The sequence below is a fragment of the Pan paniscus genome, chromosome 10 (genome assembly GCF_029289425.2).
Source record: "Pan paniscus chromosome 10, NHGRI_mPanPan1-v2.0_pri, whole genome shotgun sequence".
Lineage (NCBI taxonomy): Eukaryota > Metazoa > Chordata > Mammalia > Primates > Hominidae > Pan > Pan paniscus.
Window position 1 is genome coordinate 13,246,971 of NC_073259.2, and position 16,176 is coordinate 13,263,146.

At 45.4% G+C, this 16,176-nt stretch overlaps 1 protein-coding gene across 1 annotated transcript; it reads right to left on the bottom strand.

The window, feature by feature from the left end:
- Positions 1 to 1,030: 1,030 nt before the first annotated feature.
- On the bottom strand, positions 1,031 to 15,335 carry GDF3 (growth differentiation factor 3). Its single transcript, XM_003811793.4, has 2 exons — positions 6,688 to 15,335; positions 1,031 to 1,954 (listed from the first exon to the last, which is right to left on the bottom strand). Exons 1-2 carry the CDS (start codon positions 6,953 to 6,955, stop codon positions 1,128 to 1,130), a joined length of 1,095 nt encoding a protein of 364 aa, XP_003811841.1. The 5' UTR covers positions 6,956 to 15,335; the 3' UTR covers positions 1,031 to 1,127.
- Between the last annotated feature and the right edge of the window lie 841 nt (positions 15,336 to 16,176).

The following is a 16,176-nucleotide window of genomic DNA, read 5'->3' on the forward strand; positions in this document are numbered from 1 at the left end:
TCCTGGCTAACACAGTGAAACCCCGTCTCTACTAAAAATACAAAAAATTAGCCGGGCGTGGTGGTGGGTGCCTGTAGTCCCATTTACTCGGGAGGCTGAGGCAAGAGAATGGCGTGAACCCGGGAGGTGGAGCTTGCAGTGAGCCGAGATCACGCCACCGCACTCCAGCCTGGACGACAGAGCAAGACTCCGTCTCAAAAAGAAAAAAAAAAAAAAGATTATATGTACAATGTGATCTGCACTATAGGAATCATATGGAACGTCAATAAAAGACCAGAACGGGGCTGGTCTAACTAGGGCCCGGTGCAGTGGCTTACACCTGCAATCCCAGCACTTTTAGAAGCCGAGGCTTCCTTTAAAAAAATTAATTTTTTTTTTTTTTTTTGAGACGGAGTCTTGCTCTGTTGCCAGGCTGGAGTGCAATGGCACGATCTCAGCTCACTACAACCGGTCTCCTGGGTTCAAGCGATTCCCGTGCCTCAGCCTCCCAAGTAGCTGGGATTACAGGCATGCACCACCACGCCCGGCTAATTTTTTGTATTTTAGTAGAGTCGGGGTTTCGCCATGTTGGTCAATCTGGTCTCGATCTTCTGACCTCATAATCCACCCACCTCAGCCTCTCAAAGTGCTGGGATTACAGGCGTGAGCCACCACACCCGGCCTCAAATATTTTTAATGTAATGCTATTAGCATATCAGATTTGCCAGGGAGAGCCAGGGAGAGCTGCTGACCTTAGGAAAATTTGTTAGCTTCTCTAAACCTCAGCTTCTTTGTCTATAAAGCATAAATAACAATGCTTCCCTCAAAGACAGTGAAATGTTTGTAAAGTAACACGTAGGATAATGCCTGCCCATAATCGGCCATCAGTAAATGCCAGTGTCCATACTGTCACATGCATAATGAGTATGTTAGAACAGAAATTAACTATGATTATTAGGACTCCAGGATGTGTGTGTGTGCACACGCATGCAAGTATGGGCACTGTTAATTATGGTGGGTTTTTCAGGAAGACAAATTATAAACACAGGTATATTGACATTTCCGATCTAAGTGGTCATAAACCAGATAGGTAGTTTTATTAGAAGATTTACCCTAAGAACACTCCTTCTATTCCCATTTCTGACATCCTACCCACACCCACATTCATCGACTACCATGTCTTCATAATGTCGTAGAATGACATTGTCATTATTGTCCTGGTAGAGCATGGAAATGGGAGACAGCTTGGTGGGGATACACACAGCCTGGGGGATCTCTGGGTCAACGGCATGCATCAGGGCTTGCATGAAAGCATAATTGGAGCTGTTGAGAGAGATGGTCAGTGAGAAGGGACACTCTCCATGGCAGTAATTTGCCATGAACCCCTTGGGGGCAATGATCCACTTGTGCCAACCCAGGTCCCGGAAGTTAATGAATAGCTGGTGACGGTGGCAGAGGTTCTTACAAGAAACCTTGGGGACAGGGATGGCTGCTCTCCTTTTCCGAGAAGAGTGGCACTGATCAGGGTTGAGGGTCACCACCAGCAGGGAAGCATGAAGGGAGCATCTTAGTCTGGCACAGGTGTCTTCAGGCTGAAAATTCACCCCTGAGTCTCTATCTTCTTTGACCAGTATCTCCAGGAATAACCCGAAATTTTTCCGGGGGTTGTCATTCCAATCCTTAGCTACATCCAGCAGGTTGAAGTGAACAGCACCTTGTGGCCATGGGACTGACCGCAACACAAACATTTTACCTGGCTTAGGGGTGGTCTGGCCCCACACATGAGGCTTCTGAACCAGGAACAGAGCCAGTTCCAGCTCTGGTCCCAGGTTATAGTAAGAATTGGGCCCCAAGTCCAGGCCCAGCTGGGCCAATGTCAACTGTTCCCTTTCTTTGATGGCAGACAGGTTAAAGTAGAGGAGCTTCTGCAGGCAGGAGGAAGCTTGGGAAATTTTCTTTGGGTAAAGAAAGAAACCTAGATGGGAAAAGAGACATGTCAGAGTCATAATAATGTATTTTACTTCATATCCACCTATATAATAGAAATGTCAGATACCCACATATACAATATAAGGGCAGGGAAAGACACAAGCCCTGTCATTTGGGAGGGTTTGTTTCTCTATTCCTGAAAGCCAGAGGTTCCCCAGGCGCGGTGGCTCACGCCTGTAATCCCAGCACTTTGGGAGGCCGAGGCGGGCGGATCACGAGGTCAGGAGATCGAGACTATCCTGGCTAACATGGTGAAACCCCGTCTCTACTAAAAATACAAAAAATTAGCCAGGCGTGGTGGCGGGCGCCTGTAGTCCCAGCTACTCAGGAGGCTGAGGCAGGAGAATGGCGTGAACCCGGGAGGCGGAGCTTGCAGTGAGCCGAGATCGTGCCATTGCACTCCAGCCTGGGTGACAGAGCAAGACTCCGTCTCAAAAAAAAAAAAAAAAAAGAAAGCCAGAGGTTCTTATCTTCACATCCACAGGTTCCCAGAGATTCCTGGATGAAATGTAGAGGGTGCACGAACTTAGATGGGAAAAATAATTACATCATTATTTCCACTAAACTCTAAATGAAATTTAGCATTTCCTTCATTATGAATATAGGTAACAAATCCCAGTAATATCATCAGGGCCTATGACATTGTTATCAATAAAATCATAGGTGTGTTCATACGTTTAGTTGTTGCAAATAACTTAAAATATTTATGGAGTCCAGGCAAGGTGGCTCATGCCTGTAATCCCAGCACGTTGGGAGGCTGAGATGGGAGATTTGCTTGAGGCCAGGAGTTTGAGACCATCCTGGGCAACATAGTGAAACCCCATCTCTACAAAATAAATAAATAAATAAAAGAAAAAGAAAAAAAAACACTTATGCTAACACTATGCCGAAATTTATGGTAGTTATAGGTATAGTCACCTCCCTAAATCTTGTTATGTATTATATGAATAAAGCATTATATATATTACTATATATACATTTGTCTTTAAAATATTTTAAAAGCCAGGCGTGGTGGCTCATGCCTGTAATCCCAGCACTTTGGGAGGCCAAGGTGGGCGGATCACGAGGTCAGATCAAGACCATCCTGGCTAACACGGTAAAACCCCATCTCTACTAAAAATACAAAAAATTAGCCAGGCGAGGTGGAGGGTGCCTGTAGTCCCAGCTACTCAGGAGGCTGAGGCAGGAGAATGGTGTGAATCCGGGAGGCGGAGCTTGCAGTGAGCCAAGATCGCGCCACTGCACTCCAGCCTGGGCGACAGAGCAAGACTCTGCCTCAAAAAATAAAAAATAAATAAAAAATAAAAAAAGTTTAAAAAAAATTTTTTAAATGTATTTCAATATTTAATTGGTTTCTTTTGAAATCCTAAATATTTTACTTCAAGCACTTAAACCATTATTCTGAGAAAGAGTCAATAGACTGGGCCAGGACATGGTGGCTCACACCAGTGATCCCAGCACTTTGGGAGGCCAAGGCGGGCAGATAACCTGAGGTCAGGAGACCAGACTGACCAACATGGAGAAAACCTGTCTCTGCTAAAAATACAAAAAAATTAGCCGGGCAGGGTGGCACATGCCTGTAATCCCAGCTACTCGGGAAGCTGAGGCAGGAGCATCACTTGAATTTGGGAGGCAGAGGTTGTGGTGAGCCGATATCACACCATTGTACTCCAGCCTGGGCAACAAGAGGAAAACTCCGTCTCAATTAAAAAAAAAAAAAAATAGCAACCTAGACAGTCAGGTGTTGTTGGCCAAAGTCCAATCATTCAGATTGGCTTTAATTTTTTTTTTTTTCTGAGACGGAGTCTTGCTCTGTTGCCCAGGCTGGAGTGCAGTGGCTTGATCTCAGCTCACTGCAACCTCCGTCTCTCGGGTTCAAGCAATTCTCCTGAATCAGCCTCTGGAGTAGCTGGGATTACAGGTGCACACCACGTCTGGCTAATTGTATTTTTAGTAGAGACGGGGTTTCACCATGTTGGCCAGGCTGGTCTCAAACTCCTGACCTCAGGTGATCCGCCCACCTCGGCCTCCCAAAGTGTTGGGATTACAGGCAAAAGCCACCACGCCCAGCCACTTTTTTTTTTTTTTAAGTTTTTGTAGAGATAGGGTCTCTCTATGTTGCCTAGGCTTATCGAGAACTCCTGAGCTCAAAGGATCCTCCCACCTCTCAAAGTGCTGGGATTACAGTCATGAGCCACTGTGCCCAGCCTCTCCTCATATTGAAGTACAATGTGATTCTTCGATTTTTGTCCATGGATGCCCCTCTTCTGAAGTTACAAATGTGCTCTCCCTGTTTTCTAAGCTAACTTCCTGCCTGAATTTTCAAATTTTACCTATTCCTCTAGGAAAAGACCCAATACAGTATACTTTTACTATTTTATTTTTTGCATCTTCAATTTCTCCCTTTCCACAAATAACTCATTTGGCCTAATGCCATCATTTTGTTTGGTAGAATGACTTCACGCTTGAGTAGGTATTTTCTCTCTTTTTTTTTCCCCGAGATGGAGTCTTGCTCTGTCACCCAGGCTGGAGGGCAGTGGTGTGATCTTGGCTCACAGCAACCTCTGCCTCCCGGGTGTTCAATCGATTTTCCTGCCTCAGCCTCCAGAGTAGCTGGAATTACAGGCGCCCGCCACCACACCTGGCTAATTTTTTTTTTTTTTTTTTGGTATTTTTAGTAGAGACGGGGGTCGGGGGAGTGGGGGGAGGGCCTTACCATGTTGGCTAGGCTGGTCTCGAACTCCTGGCCTCGTGATCTGCCTGCCTCGGCCTCCCAAAGTGCTGGGATTACAGGTGTGAGCCACCACGCCCGGCCTTAAGTAGGTATTTTCTGAGGTCATTCAGCTTAGGGAGAAATTACAACTCAAACCGAAACACTCTTAAGCACCCCACCACCACACCTCTTCATTCTCAAGCATCATTCAAAATGTAACAAAATTTGGCTGGGCATGGTGGCTCATGCCTATAATCCCAGCACTTTGGGAGGTCAAGGCAGGCCATTGCCTGAGCTCAGAAGTTAGAGACCAGCCTCATGGTGAGACCTCATCTCTATAAAAAAAATACAAAAATCAGCCTGGCGTGGTTGCGTGCACCTGTAGCCTGTAGTTCCAACTACTCTACTCGGCAGGCTGAGGTGGGAAGATCGCTTGAGCCCAGGAGGTGGAGGCTGCAGTGAGCCGAGATTGTGCCACTGCACTCCAGCCTGGGTGACACAGCAAGACCTGTCTCAAGGGGAAAAAACAAAAAGAGGAAGAACAAGAGGAAGAAGAAGAAAAGCCTGAAGTACTTGACCAGGCAAATTCTGAGGGAGTACTTCAGGCAGCCTGGATACAGCACGTGTGAGGATGAGACAAGAATGCATGCTCTAAAAGAAATAGACTACTATGAGCTTGGAGTTGAGTGTGCAAGGAGAGGGCGTAAAAGGTGAGACTGGGGAAGTAAGCAGCAGGGTCAGAACAGGCAGGGCATGGTGGGTCAACTCTTGCAGAATTTTGCAGACGAGAATTTTACGTGGAGGAGCAGTATGACTCAATACGCATTTTTAGAAGGTAATTCTGGGCTGGGTGCGGTGGCTCAGGCCTGTAATCCCAGCACTTTGGGAGGCTGAGGCAGGCGGATCACCTGAAGTCAGGAGTTCAAGACCAGCCTGGCCAACATATAGTGAAACCCTGTCTCTACTAAAAAATTAAAAAATTAGCTGGGCGTGGTGGCACACGCCTGTAATCCCAGCTACTTGGGAAGCTGAGGCAGAAGAATCACTTGAACCCAGGAAGCGGAGGTTGCAGTGAGCTGAGAAAGTGCCACTCTACTCCAGCCTGGGAGACAGAGCGAGACTCTCAAAAAAAAAAAGGCAAACTTTATCTTGTATTCTCAAGGCCATACACAGTTCCTGGCTCACCATAGGTATCCAATAAGTGCTTCTTGGACAAATAAATATTCAAATCTTCTCTCCAGTTGCTGTAAAACTAACCAAGGCTCTAAATTCTGCATCTGAAACACCCGGGAGGTTGTATAGACATGCAGATTCTCAACACCCATTTCAGACTTTGAATAAGAATTGGGTGGGGAGAACTAGGGGCAGGAATGGGGTTGGAGGATCTACTGTCAATGGAACACCTAAGTTATTTGGTGGGTGGTCAGTTTGGGAAAGTACTGGATCCCACTCACTGAGATCCTTTTAAAAGGATATGACAGTTGTATATATTATTGCTCTCTATTCACAAATCTAGAATAACCTTTGCCACCCAACAAGAGTAGCCAGGAGGTACAAATAAGGGAAGCAGGACTCCTGGGCAAACCAACCTCAAAATTTTCATACCCTGCTTGCCACACGGAAGACGGCAGGATGTGTATATATGGGCTGAAGGGTGGGAGACTGAGCTCCGACTCCTCCCTCACCTCTTTCATCTCAACTGAAGCACAAAGCAGTTGATTCAGAAAACAAAAACCTATTTCAAATCCTGACTTTGTTCTCACACACTAGCTGTATGATCTTGAATAGATTACAGGTTACCTACTGTCTCAGCCTGATTTCCTTACTGTTAGGAACTTGATAAGAATATCTAACTTCCTCTCAGGATCGTGGCTAGAATTAAATGAGATAAAATATGAAAAATACCAGCACAAGGCCATCAGTAATTGTCATTTCCTATTGTCCTTTCCTTTCTTCACACCACCCAGTTCCAGATGTTTTTCTGGATAACACTCCCATTTCCTTACCTTGGTCTGGGAGAAAGCGAAGTACATTCCCGCGGACGCCCAGCTCCTTTACGTAGCATAAGTCTCGGGAGACCCCAGTGGTCGCTGCTGCCTCGCGATCCTGGAAAATTTTCTTCAAGATATAAGGCACAGGTTGGAACTTCTGGGGTGAAGGCGCCTTATCTAAGCCCAGAAATTGGAGAAAGACATATTCTTGAAATTGGACTGCCTGGCCCAAAGCCAGAATTAACAGGAAGCTGAAAGCCAAATCTGGCAAGAAACGAAGCATGGCCTCTGGAGTGGCTGTCAGACCGGGGAGAGCTCCACTGCCAGACTGCCCAACGATTCAGGGGCTGCTAATTTATCTGATGTAAGATAATCAAGTGTGAATTGCTCTCTTCCCAGCTCCTCAAAGGCCATTGGATGTGAAGAGGGAATTTTTTTTTCTCTTCTCTTGCTCTACTCTTCCAGGAAAAAGTTCACAGAACAAAGATTACCAATGCATGGACATAAACTCTACAACAATGTGAGGTTGTCAGCAGTAGACAGAGTGAAAAGGAGACATGCATTTATTCATTTAACAAACAGTTATTAAGCATCTATTATGTGCACGGTGCTGAGATAGGTGCTAGGAATAGAGCAGTGAATAATTCATAGACTTGTAATTAATCATCTACATAGACCAAGCTTGTCCAACCTGCGGCCCGAGGGGCGCATGAGGCTCACGATGGCTTTGAATGCAGCCCCACACAGATTCATAAACTTCTGTAAAACATTATGAAACTTTCTTGTGATTTTTTTTTTTTTAAGCTCATCAGCTATCATTAGTGTTAGTATATTTTACGTGTGGCCCAAAACAATTCTTCTTCTTCCAATGTGACCCAGGGAAGCCAAAAGATTGGACACCCCTGGATTAGACAAATACTCAAGTAGATTTTATTATTTTATTTTTATTTTTATTTTTATTTATGTATTTATTTATTTTTGAGACAGGGTCTCGCTCTGTCGCCCAGGCTGGAGTGCAGTGGCCTGATCTTGGCTCACTGCAAGCCTCGACCCCCTGGGCTCAAGAGATCATCCCACCTCAGCCTCTGGAGTAGTTGAGACTACAGGCGTAGGGCACCACTTCCAGCTAATTGTTTTATTTTTTACAGAGATGGGGCCTTGCCATGTTGTCCAGACTGGTCTTGAACTCCTGGTCTCAAGCAGTCTTCCCACCTCGGCCTCCCAAAGTGCTGGGATTGTAGGCATGAGCCACTACACCCAGCCGCCAGCCTTGTTTCTCACCACCCACCATCCTTAGTGTGGATGCTCTAATTACATTGACCTATTTGTAGCTCTGTGAGCTCATTTCATCTCAGAGCCTTTACACAGACCAAGTTCAAAGGTCACCTCTACTTCCACAGTTTCGACTCACCAAAATAGATTGAGATACTTCTTTCTCCCACTGAGCCATACTTGGGCATCCATTACAGTTTTTTTTGTTTTTTTGTTTTTTTTTTGAGACGGAGTTTCGCTCATGTTGCCCTGGCTGCAGTGCAATGGCACGATCTCAGCTCACCACAACCTCTGCCTCCCAGGTTCAAGCGATTCTCCTGCCTCAGCCTCCCTAGTAGCTGGGATTACAGGCATGCGCTACCATGCCCGGCTACTTTTGTATTTTTAGTAGAGACGGGGTTTCTCCATGTCGGTCAGGCTGGTCTCAGACTCCTGACCTCAGGTAATCCGCCCACCTCGGCCTCCCAAAGTGTTGGGATTATAGGTGTGAGCCACTGCGCCCGGCCCTCCATTACAGTTTCTGCAGTGCATTTTACTGTGTTTGCCTCCTTCCTTTTCAGACAACTCACACCTTGAGGATCAGAACTGTGTCTCTTTGCCTAAGTATCTTCAGTGTGTCTTTTTCCCCAAAGTATCTCCACTGGTGAGGAAAGTGTCCGACAGGTAGCAGACATTTGATAAATATCTGTGCAAAAAATAAATTAAGGAATTAATTGGTTGCTATTTCTAGAGGTCTCACTCTTTTATATAGCGAGGTTTTCCCCATTTCTTTTTTTTCTTTTTTTTTTTTAGAGACTAGGTTTGGGGAGTGTCTCACTGTGTTGCCCAGGCTGGCCTTGAATTACTGGATCAAGGGAATCTTCTGCCTCAGCCTCCAAGTGACTAGAACTACAGGCAGGTGCCACTGCTCGCAGGTCCCACTTCTCTTATCTCCTGTTTCTATCTTATTTAACACTTTTAAATTAATCTACAATCTTAACCTTTTTTCAACAATAAGAGTAGGTTGTATTTGGGTTTTCTTTATTTGACTTTCCTGACTTAAGGTCAGAAATCAGACTAACTGGTTCAAATTCTGGTTCCACTACTGATTAGTTATGTGACCATGAGCAAGCCACTCAAGTGTAAAGTGGGAATAAAATATTCTTTGTTGCTGGGCGCAGTGGCTCACGCCTGTAATCCTAGCACTTTGGGAGGCCGAGGCGGGCGGATCACGAGGTCAGGAGATCGAGACCATCCTGGCTAACATGGTGAAACCCCGTCTCTACTAAAAATACAAAAAAATTAGCCGGGCATGGTAGCGGGTGCCTGTAGTCCCAGCTACTCAGGAGGCTGAGGCAGGAGAATGGCGTGAACCCAGGAGGCGGAGCTTGCAGTGAGCAGAGATCGCGCCACTGCACTCCAGCCTGGGATAGAGCAAGACTCCGTCTCAAAACAAACAAACAAACAAACAAAAACATTCTTTGTTAAGGTGCTGAGGGCAACTCGTAAAATAATGTACAGATGACATTCAGGACAATGTCTGCCGAATGGAAAGCACTCAATAAAAGTTAGCTATTATTATTATCGTCATTATTATTAATTAAAGAGGAGGTCGATCAGGTGCAGTGGCTTGTGCCTGTAGTCCCAGCCGCTTGGAAGCCTGAGGTGGGAAGATTCCTCGAGCTTAGGAGTGCGACGCCAACCTGGGTACTATAGCAAGACCCAGTTCCTAAAGGAAAAAAAAAAGGTTCAGCAGAGCACATGCTAAGAGAAAAAGAAAAAGAAAAAAAAAAAAAGGCAGGGAGAGAGGTAGTTTGATCATGGAGGGAAAAAGAAGTAATAGAGAATGTGCAGTTGCCTAGCAGAAAAAGCACCAAATCGGCCAGGGGATCTGAGTTAAGCACAGTATTTCCAATTACGATGTAATTGTAGGCTGGGCGCGGTGGCTCACTCCTGTAATCCCAGCACTTTGGGAGGCCAAGGTGGGCAGATCACCTGAGATCAGGAGTTTGAGACCAGCCTGACCAACATGCTGAAACCCCGTCTCTACTAAAAATACAAAATTAGCCTGGAGTGGTGGCGCTTGCCTGTAATCCCAGCTACTCAGGAGGCTAAGGCAGGATAATCACTTGAACCCAGGAGGCGGAGGTTGCAGTGAGCTGAGATCGCACCATTGAACTCCAGCCTGGGCAACAAGAATGAAACTCCATCTCAAAAATAAATAAATAAATAAACAAACAATGTAATCTTAGGCAATTCACTCAGTCTTTTATGATATATACTCAGGCATGGAAATTTTTCAAAGTGAAGAATTGGAATGGTCTGATATGTCATACAGGGCTAACCTATTTGGGACTCACTTTGCTTACCTAAGAAATCATAGGATTGAATTTTATTGTTTTTAAAGATTCTATAAGCAGACCAGGTGCAGTGGCTCACGCATGTAATCCCAGCACTTTGGGAGGCCGACATTGGTGGATCACCTGAGGTCAGGAGTTCAAGACCACCCTGACCAACATGGTGAAACCCCATCTTTACTAAAAATACAAAACTTAGCGGGGCATGGTGGCAGATGCTTGTAATCCCAGCTACTCGGAAGACTGAGGCAGGAGAATTGCTTGAACCCAGGAGGCAGAGTTTGCATTGAGCCAAGATCATGCCACCATGCCACTGCACTCCAGCCTGGGCAACAGAGCAAGACGCTGTCTCAAAAAAAAAAAAAAAAAAAAGATTCTATAAGCAAAGCCACTGTAATTCTGGACTTTGAGCCCAAATCAGAAAATAAAAATCAGCCAAGCACAGTGGCCAGGTGGATCATTTGAGGTCAGGAGTTCGAGACCAGCCTGGCCAACATGGTGAAACCCCATCTCTACTAAAAATACAAAAATCAGCTGGGCCTGGTGGTACATGCCTGTAATCCCAGCTACTCAGGGGGCTGAGGCAGGAGAATTACTTGAACCCGGGAGGTGGGGGTTGCAGTGAGCTGAGACTGTGCCACTGTTCTCCAGTCTGGGTGACAGAGCGAGACTTGTCTTAAAAAAAAAAAAAAAAAGAAAAAGAAAAGAAAATCAAGGCAATATAGCTAGGTAGTATAGAATTGGTTCTGGAGTCATGGACTTAAGACTAAAATCCTAACTCAATCGCTTACTGGCTGTGGGTCCTGGAAAAATTGTTTCTCTGGTCTTTAGTTTTCTAATCCATAAAATGAGAAAATGAGGGAGGGTGGGAGGAGGGAGAGAATCAGGAAAAATAATGAATGGATACTAGGTTTAACACCTGGATTAAACAATCCAGGTGTACAATGGGTCCCCGTGACACTCATTTACCTATGTAACAAACCTGCACATCCTGCACATGTACCCCTGAATTTAAAATAAAAGTTGGCCGGGCACGGTGGCTCACGCCTGTAATCCCAGCACTTTGGGAGGCTGAGGCGGGCGGATCACGAGGTCAGGAGATCGAGACCATCCTGGCTAACACGGTGAAACCCCGTCTCTACTAAAAATACAAAAAAATTAGTCGGGCGTGGTGGAGGGTGCCTGTAGTCCCAGCTACTCCGGAGGCTGAGGCAGGAGAATGGCCTGAACCTGGGAGGCGGAGCTTGCAGTGAGCCAAGATCACGCCGCTGCACTCCCGCCTGGGCGACAGAGCAAGACTCCGTCTCAGAAAAATTAAAAATTAAAAAATTAAAAATAAATAAAAGTTAAGGACTGAGCGCAGTTGCTCATGCCTGGAATCTCAGCACTTTGGGAGGCCAAGGCGAGCAGATCACTTGAGGTCAGGAGTTCGAGACCAGCCTGACCAACATGGTGAAACCCTGGGTCTACTAAAAATATGAAAACAATTAGCTGGGCGTGGGGGCGCGCACCTGTAATCCCAGCTACTCGGGAGACTGAGGCAGTAGAATCGCTTGAACCCGGGAGGTGGAAGTTGCAATAAGCCAGGATTGTGCCACTGCACTTCAGCCTGGGCGACAAACAGAGACTCTGTCCTCAAGAATAAATAAATAAATAAAAGTTAAAATGATACAATAAAATAAAATGAGAAAAATATCAGTCCAGCAGAATTATTGTTATCATAAACATAAAAAATTTTCAACTTCACTAGTGAAAAAAAGAAATGCAAATTAAAACAATGAAATGTCTTTGTCTATCCAATTAGCAAGATGAAAAAAGACAACGGCTTGTGTGGATGAGGAAACAAGGAAATTAACACTATTATACACAGGTCTAGGTATACATTAACATAACTTATCTGGAAGAAAAATTTGTAATATATACTAAATGTTTAAAAACTATTCCTGGCCAGGCGTGGTGGCTCACGCCTGCAATCCTATCACTATGGGAGACCAAGGAGGGTGGATCACATGAGGCCAGGAGTTCAAGAGACGTCTGGCCAATATGACAAAACCCCACCTCTATTTAAAAATTAAAATTAAAAATAAAAATTAAAAAAAATTTGAAAACCCAGCTGGGCATGGTGATTCATGCCTGTAATCCCAGTGCTTTGGTGGAGCAGAGGCAGGAGGATCCCTTGAGCCCAGGAGTTATGATTGCTCCGCTATGTGATTGCTCCGCTATGTAATTGCTCCACTCAGCCGGGCGCGGTGGCTCACGCCTGTAATCCCAGCTCTCAGGGAGGCACAGGCGGGAGGATAGCTTGAGCCCAGGAGTTCAAGACCTGTCTGGGCAATATAGCGAGACCCCGTTCTCCACAAAAAGGAAGAAAAAAAAAAGAAAAAAAAAAAAGTGTAATTGCTCCACTCTAGCCCGAGTAACAGAGCAAGAGCTTGTCTTGAAAACAAACAAACAAAAAACACTCAGGAGGAGAACTTCAAATATATTGAAGCTTCTTCTTCAACCCTTATACTCTAACACCCTCCCATTGATAAATGAGCTCCTTTTCCTAATAGAAATGTCTCGTTGTTGTTGTTTGAAACTTTTTTTCTCAACTGAATTGTGGACACCTCTTCCATCTGTTCTAAACATGATATGATCATTAGTAGGGATATAAGAAAGTTGAGGCCAGGCACGGTGGCTCATGCCTGTAATCCTAGCACTTTGGGAGGCCGAGGCAGGTGGATCACTTGAGGTCAGGAGTTAAAGACCAGCTTGGTCAACATGATGAAACCCCATCTCTACTAAAAATACAAAAATTAGCCGGGCATGGTGGCACACACCTGTAATCCCAGCTACTTGGGAGGCTGAGGCATGAAAATCCCTTGAACCCAGGAGGCGGAGTTGGCAGTGATCCGAGATCACAACACTGCACTCCAACCTGGGCAATAGAGTGAGACTCGGTCTCAAAAAAAAAAAAAGAAAGTTGAGAAGAATCTTCAGAAATTAAGGAAAACTCCTTGAGATGTCCTGTACTAATTACACGCCATGCCCTGGTGACCATTTCTACCTTTCTTACTAGTTTTCAAAGAAAGGAAATGAGCACAGGCAATGAGACATTATCGAAATAGGTTGAATAGAATTTGCCGAGGGTACATACAAAGCCAACATACCAAAACTAACTTTTGAAAAGAATCTCACGTCCAGGCACGGTGGCTCACCCCTGTAATCCTACCACTTTGGGAAGCCGAGGTGGGAAGATCACAAGGTCAAGAGATCCAGATCATCCTGACCAACATGGTGAAATCCCGACTCTACTAAAAATGCAAAAAATAAAATAAAATAAAATAAAATAAAATAAAATAAATCAGCCGGGCATGGTGGCAGGCACCTGTAATCTCAGCTACTCGGGAGGCTGAGGCAGGAGAATTGCTTGAACCCTGGAGGTGGAGGCTGCAGTGAGCAGAGATTGTGCCACTGCACTCCAGCCTGGGTGACACTGTGAAACTCCATCTCAAAAAAAAAAAAAAAAAAAAGATTTACATTTTATATTACCTTCTTTTTTTTTTTTGAGACAGAGTCTTGCTCTGTTACCCAGGCTGGAGTGCAGTAGTGCGGTCTTGGCTCACCACAACCTCCACCTCCCGGGTGTTCAATAGATTCTCCTACCTCAGCCTCAGCCTCCCAAGTAGCTGGGATTACAAGCGCCCGCCACCACACCTGGCTAATTTTTTGTATTTTTAGTAGAGATGGGGATTCACCATGTTGGCCAAGCTGGTCTTGAACTCCTGACCTCGTGATCTGCCCTCCTTGGCCTCCTCGCTGGAATTACAGGCACGAGCCACTGAGCCCGGCCATATTATCTTCTTATTAAATTATGTCTAATTATCAATTCAGGGTACATAAAGGGCCAGGCATGGTGGCTCACGCCTATAATCCCAACACCTGATTTTTTTTTCTTTCTCTTCTCTTCTCTTTTCTTTTCTTATTTTTGAGATGGAGTCTTGTTCTGTTGCCCAGGCTGGAGTGCAGTGGTGCAACTTTGGCTCACTGCAACCTCCGCCTCCTGGGTTCAAGTGATTCTTGTGCCTCAGCCTACACCACCAGGCCTGGCTAATTTTTGTATTTTTAGTACAGACAGGGTTTCACTATGTTGGCCAGGTTGGTCTTGAAACCCTGACCTCAAGTGATCTGCCTGCCTCAGCCTCCCAAAGTGCTGAGATTCCAGGCATGAGCCACCGTGCCTGGCTCCATACTGTACACTTTGATTTTTGGGGTTTATTTTTATTTTTACTTTATTTTTTTGAGAGAGTCTCACTGTGTCGCCCAGGCTGGAGTACAGTGGTGTGATCTCGGCTCACTGCAGCCTTTGCTTCCCACGTTCAAGTGATTCTGCCTCAGCCTCCCAAGTAGCTGGGGTTGCAGGTGTGCGCCACCACACCCGGCTAATTTTTGTATTTTTAGTAGAGATGGGATTTCACCATGTTGGTCAGGCTAGTCTCGAACTCCTGACCTCGTGATCCACCCGCCTTGGCCTCCCAAAGTGCTAGGATTACAGGCATGAGCCACCACACCCAGCCATACTGTACACTTTGAAAGTGTAGCAGGATGAGTCTCAGACAAAACTCCTCAGACACCAGATTAAAGAAGGAAGAGGTTTTTTTATTCGGCCGGGAGCGTTGGCAGACTCGTGTCTTAAGAGCTGAGCTCCCCGAAAAAGAAATTCCTAGCCCTTTTAAGGGCTTACAACTCTAAGGGGTCTGCGTGAAAAAGTCATAATAGATCAAGTAAGCGTGAGAAACGTGACTGGGGGCTACATACATCAGCTTACAGAACAAAAAGTTTTACAGTGCTTTCTCATACAATGTCTGGAATTTACAGATAACACCAGTAGTTTTGGTCAGGGGTTAATAATATTATTATTATTTTAGCCACCAGGGCCAGGTGGTGGTGCCAAGGTCGTCTAGCTATTTATCTTACTTCTGTTTCTTTCCAACTTTTTGCTTTCTCCCTTTTCTCCTGTCTTATAAACTAGGGAAAAGGGGAGGTTGGGGAGAAACTGAGAAGGCCAACAGGAGAAGTGGTGGCCTCATACCATAAAAGGAGTCACTATGTGCAGCTCACACCTAAGAAGTGGGTAGTTGGGTGTGCCCCCCCACCCCTGTCTTGAGCATATATTGTTTGGAATTCTTCTGCAATTCTAAAGAGAGTTGGAATTCTTGTCCAAAACTTAAAAAAATTAGCCGACTGTTGGGGTTCATGACCGTAATCCCAGCTATTCAGGAGTCTGAGGTGGGAGGATCGCATGAGCCCAAGAGTTCAAGGCTGCAGTGAGGTATGATGACGCCACAGCACTCCAGCATAGGAGACAGAGCGAGACTCTTTGTCAAACAAACAAAAAACAGCCCAGAGAGAGAGTTGTCACTTCCTGTCCAATTATTAATTTGTCCTATCATTTATTTACATCAGAGTGACCTCATGAATATTTATTTTAAACTTTGGGTGATAATCCAATACTACTTATTTATTTTGTGGCTCAAGCTGTTCCAGGTCTTTTAGTTGGCTCCTGTGCTCCTACCAACAGGTGTGTTGTTTTTGGTTCTTTTTTCTTTTGAGACAGTCTTGCTCAGTCACCCAAGCTGGAGTGCAGTGGTATGAACAAAGCTCACTACAGCCTTGATTTCCTGGGCTAGAGTGATCCTTCTGCCTCAGCCTTCCGACTAGCTGGGACTACGGGCGTGTGCCACCACTCCCAGCTGATTTTTGTGTTATTAGTAGAGACGGGGTTTCACCATATTGGCCAGGCTGGTCTCGAACTCCTGACCTTGTGATCTGCCCGTCTCAGCCTCCCAAAGTGCTGGGATTATAGGCATGAGCCACCGCTCCCGGCCATGTTGTTTTATCTAATTCAAGGAGA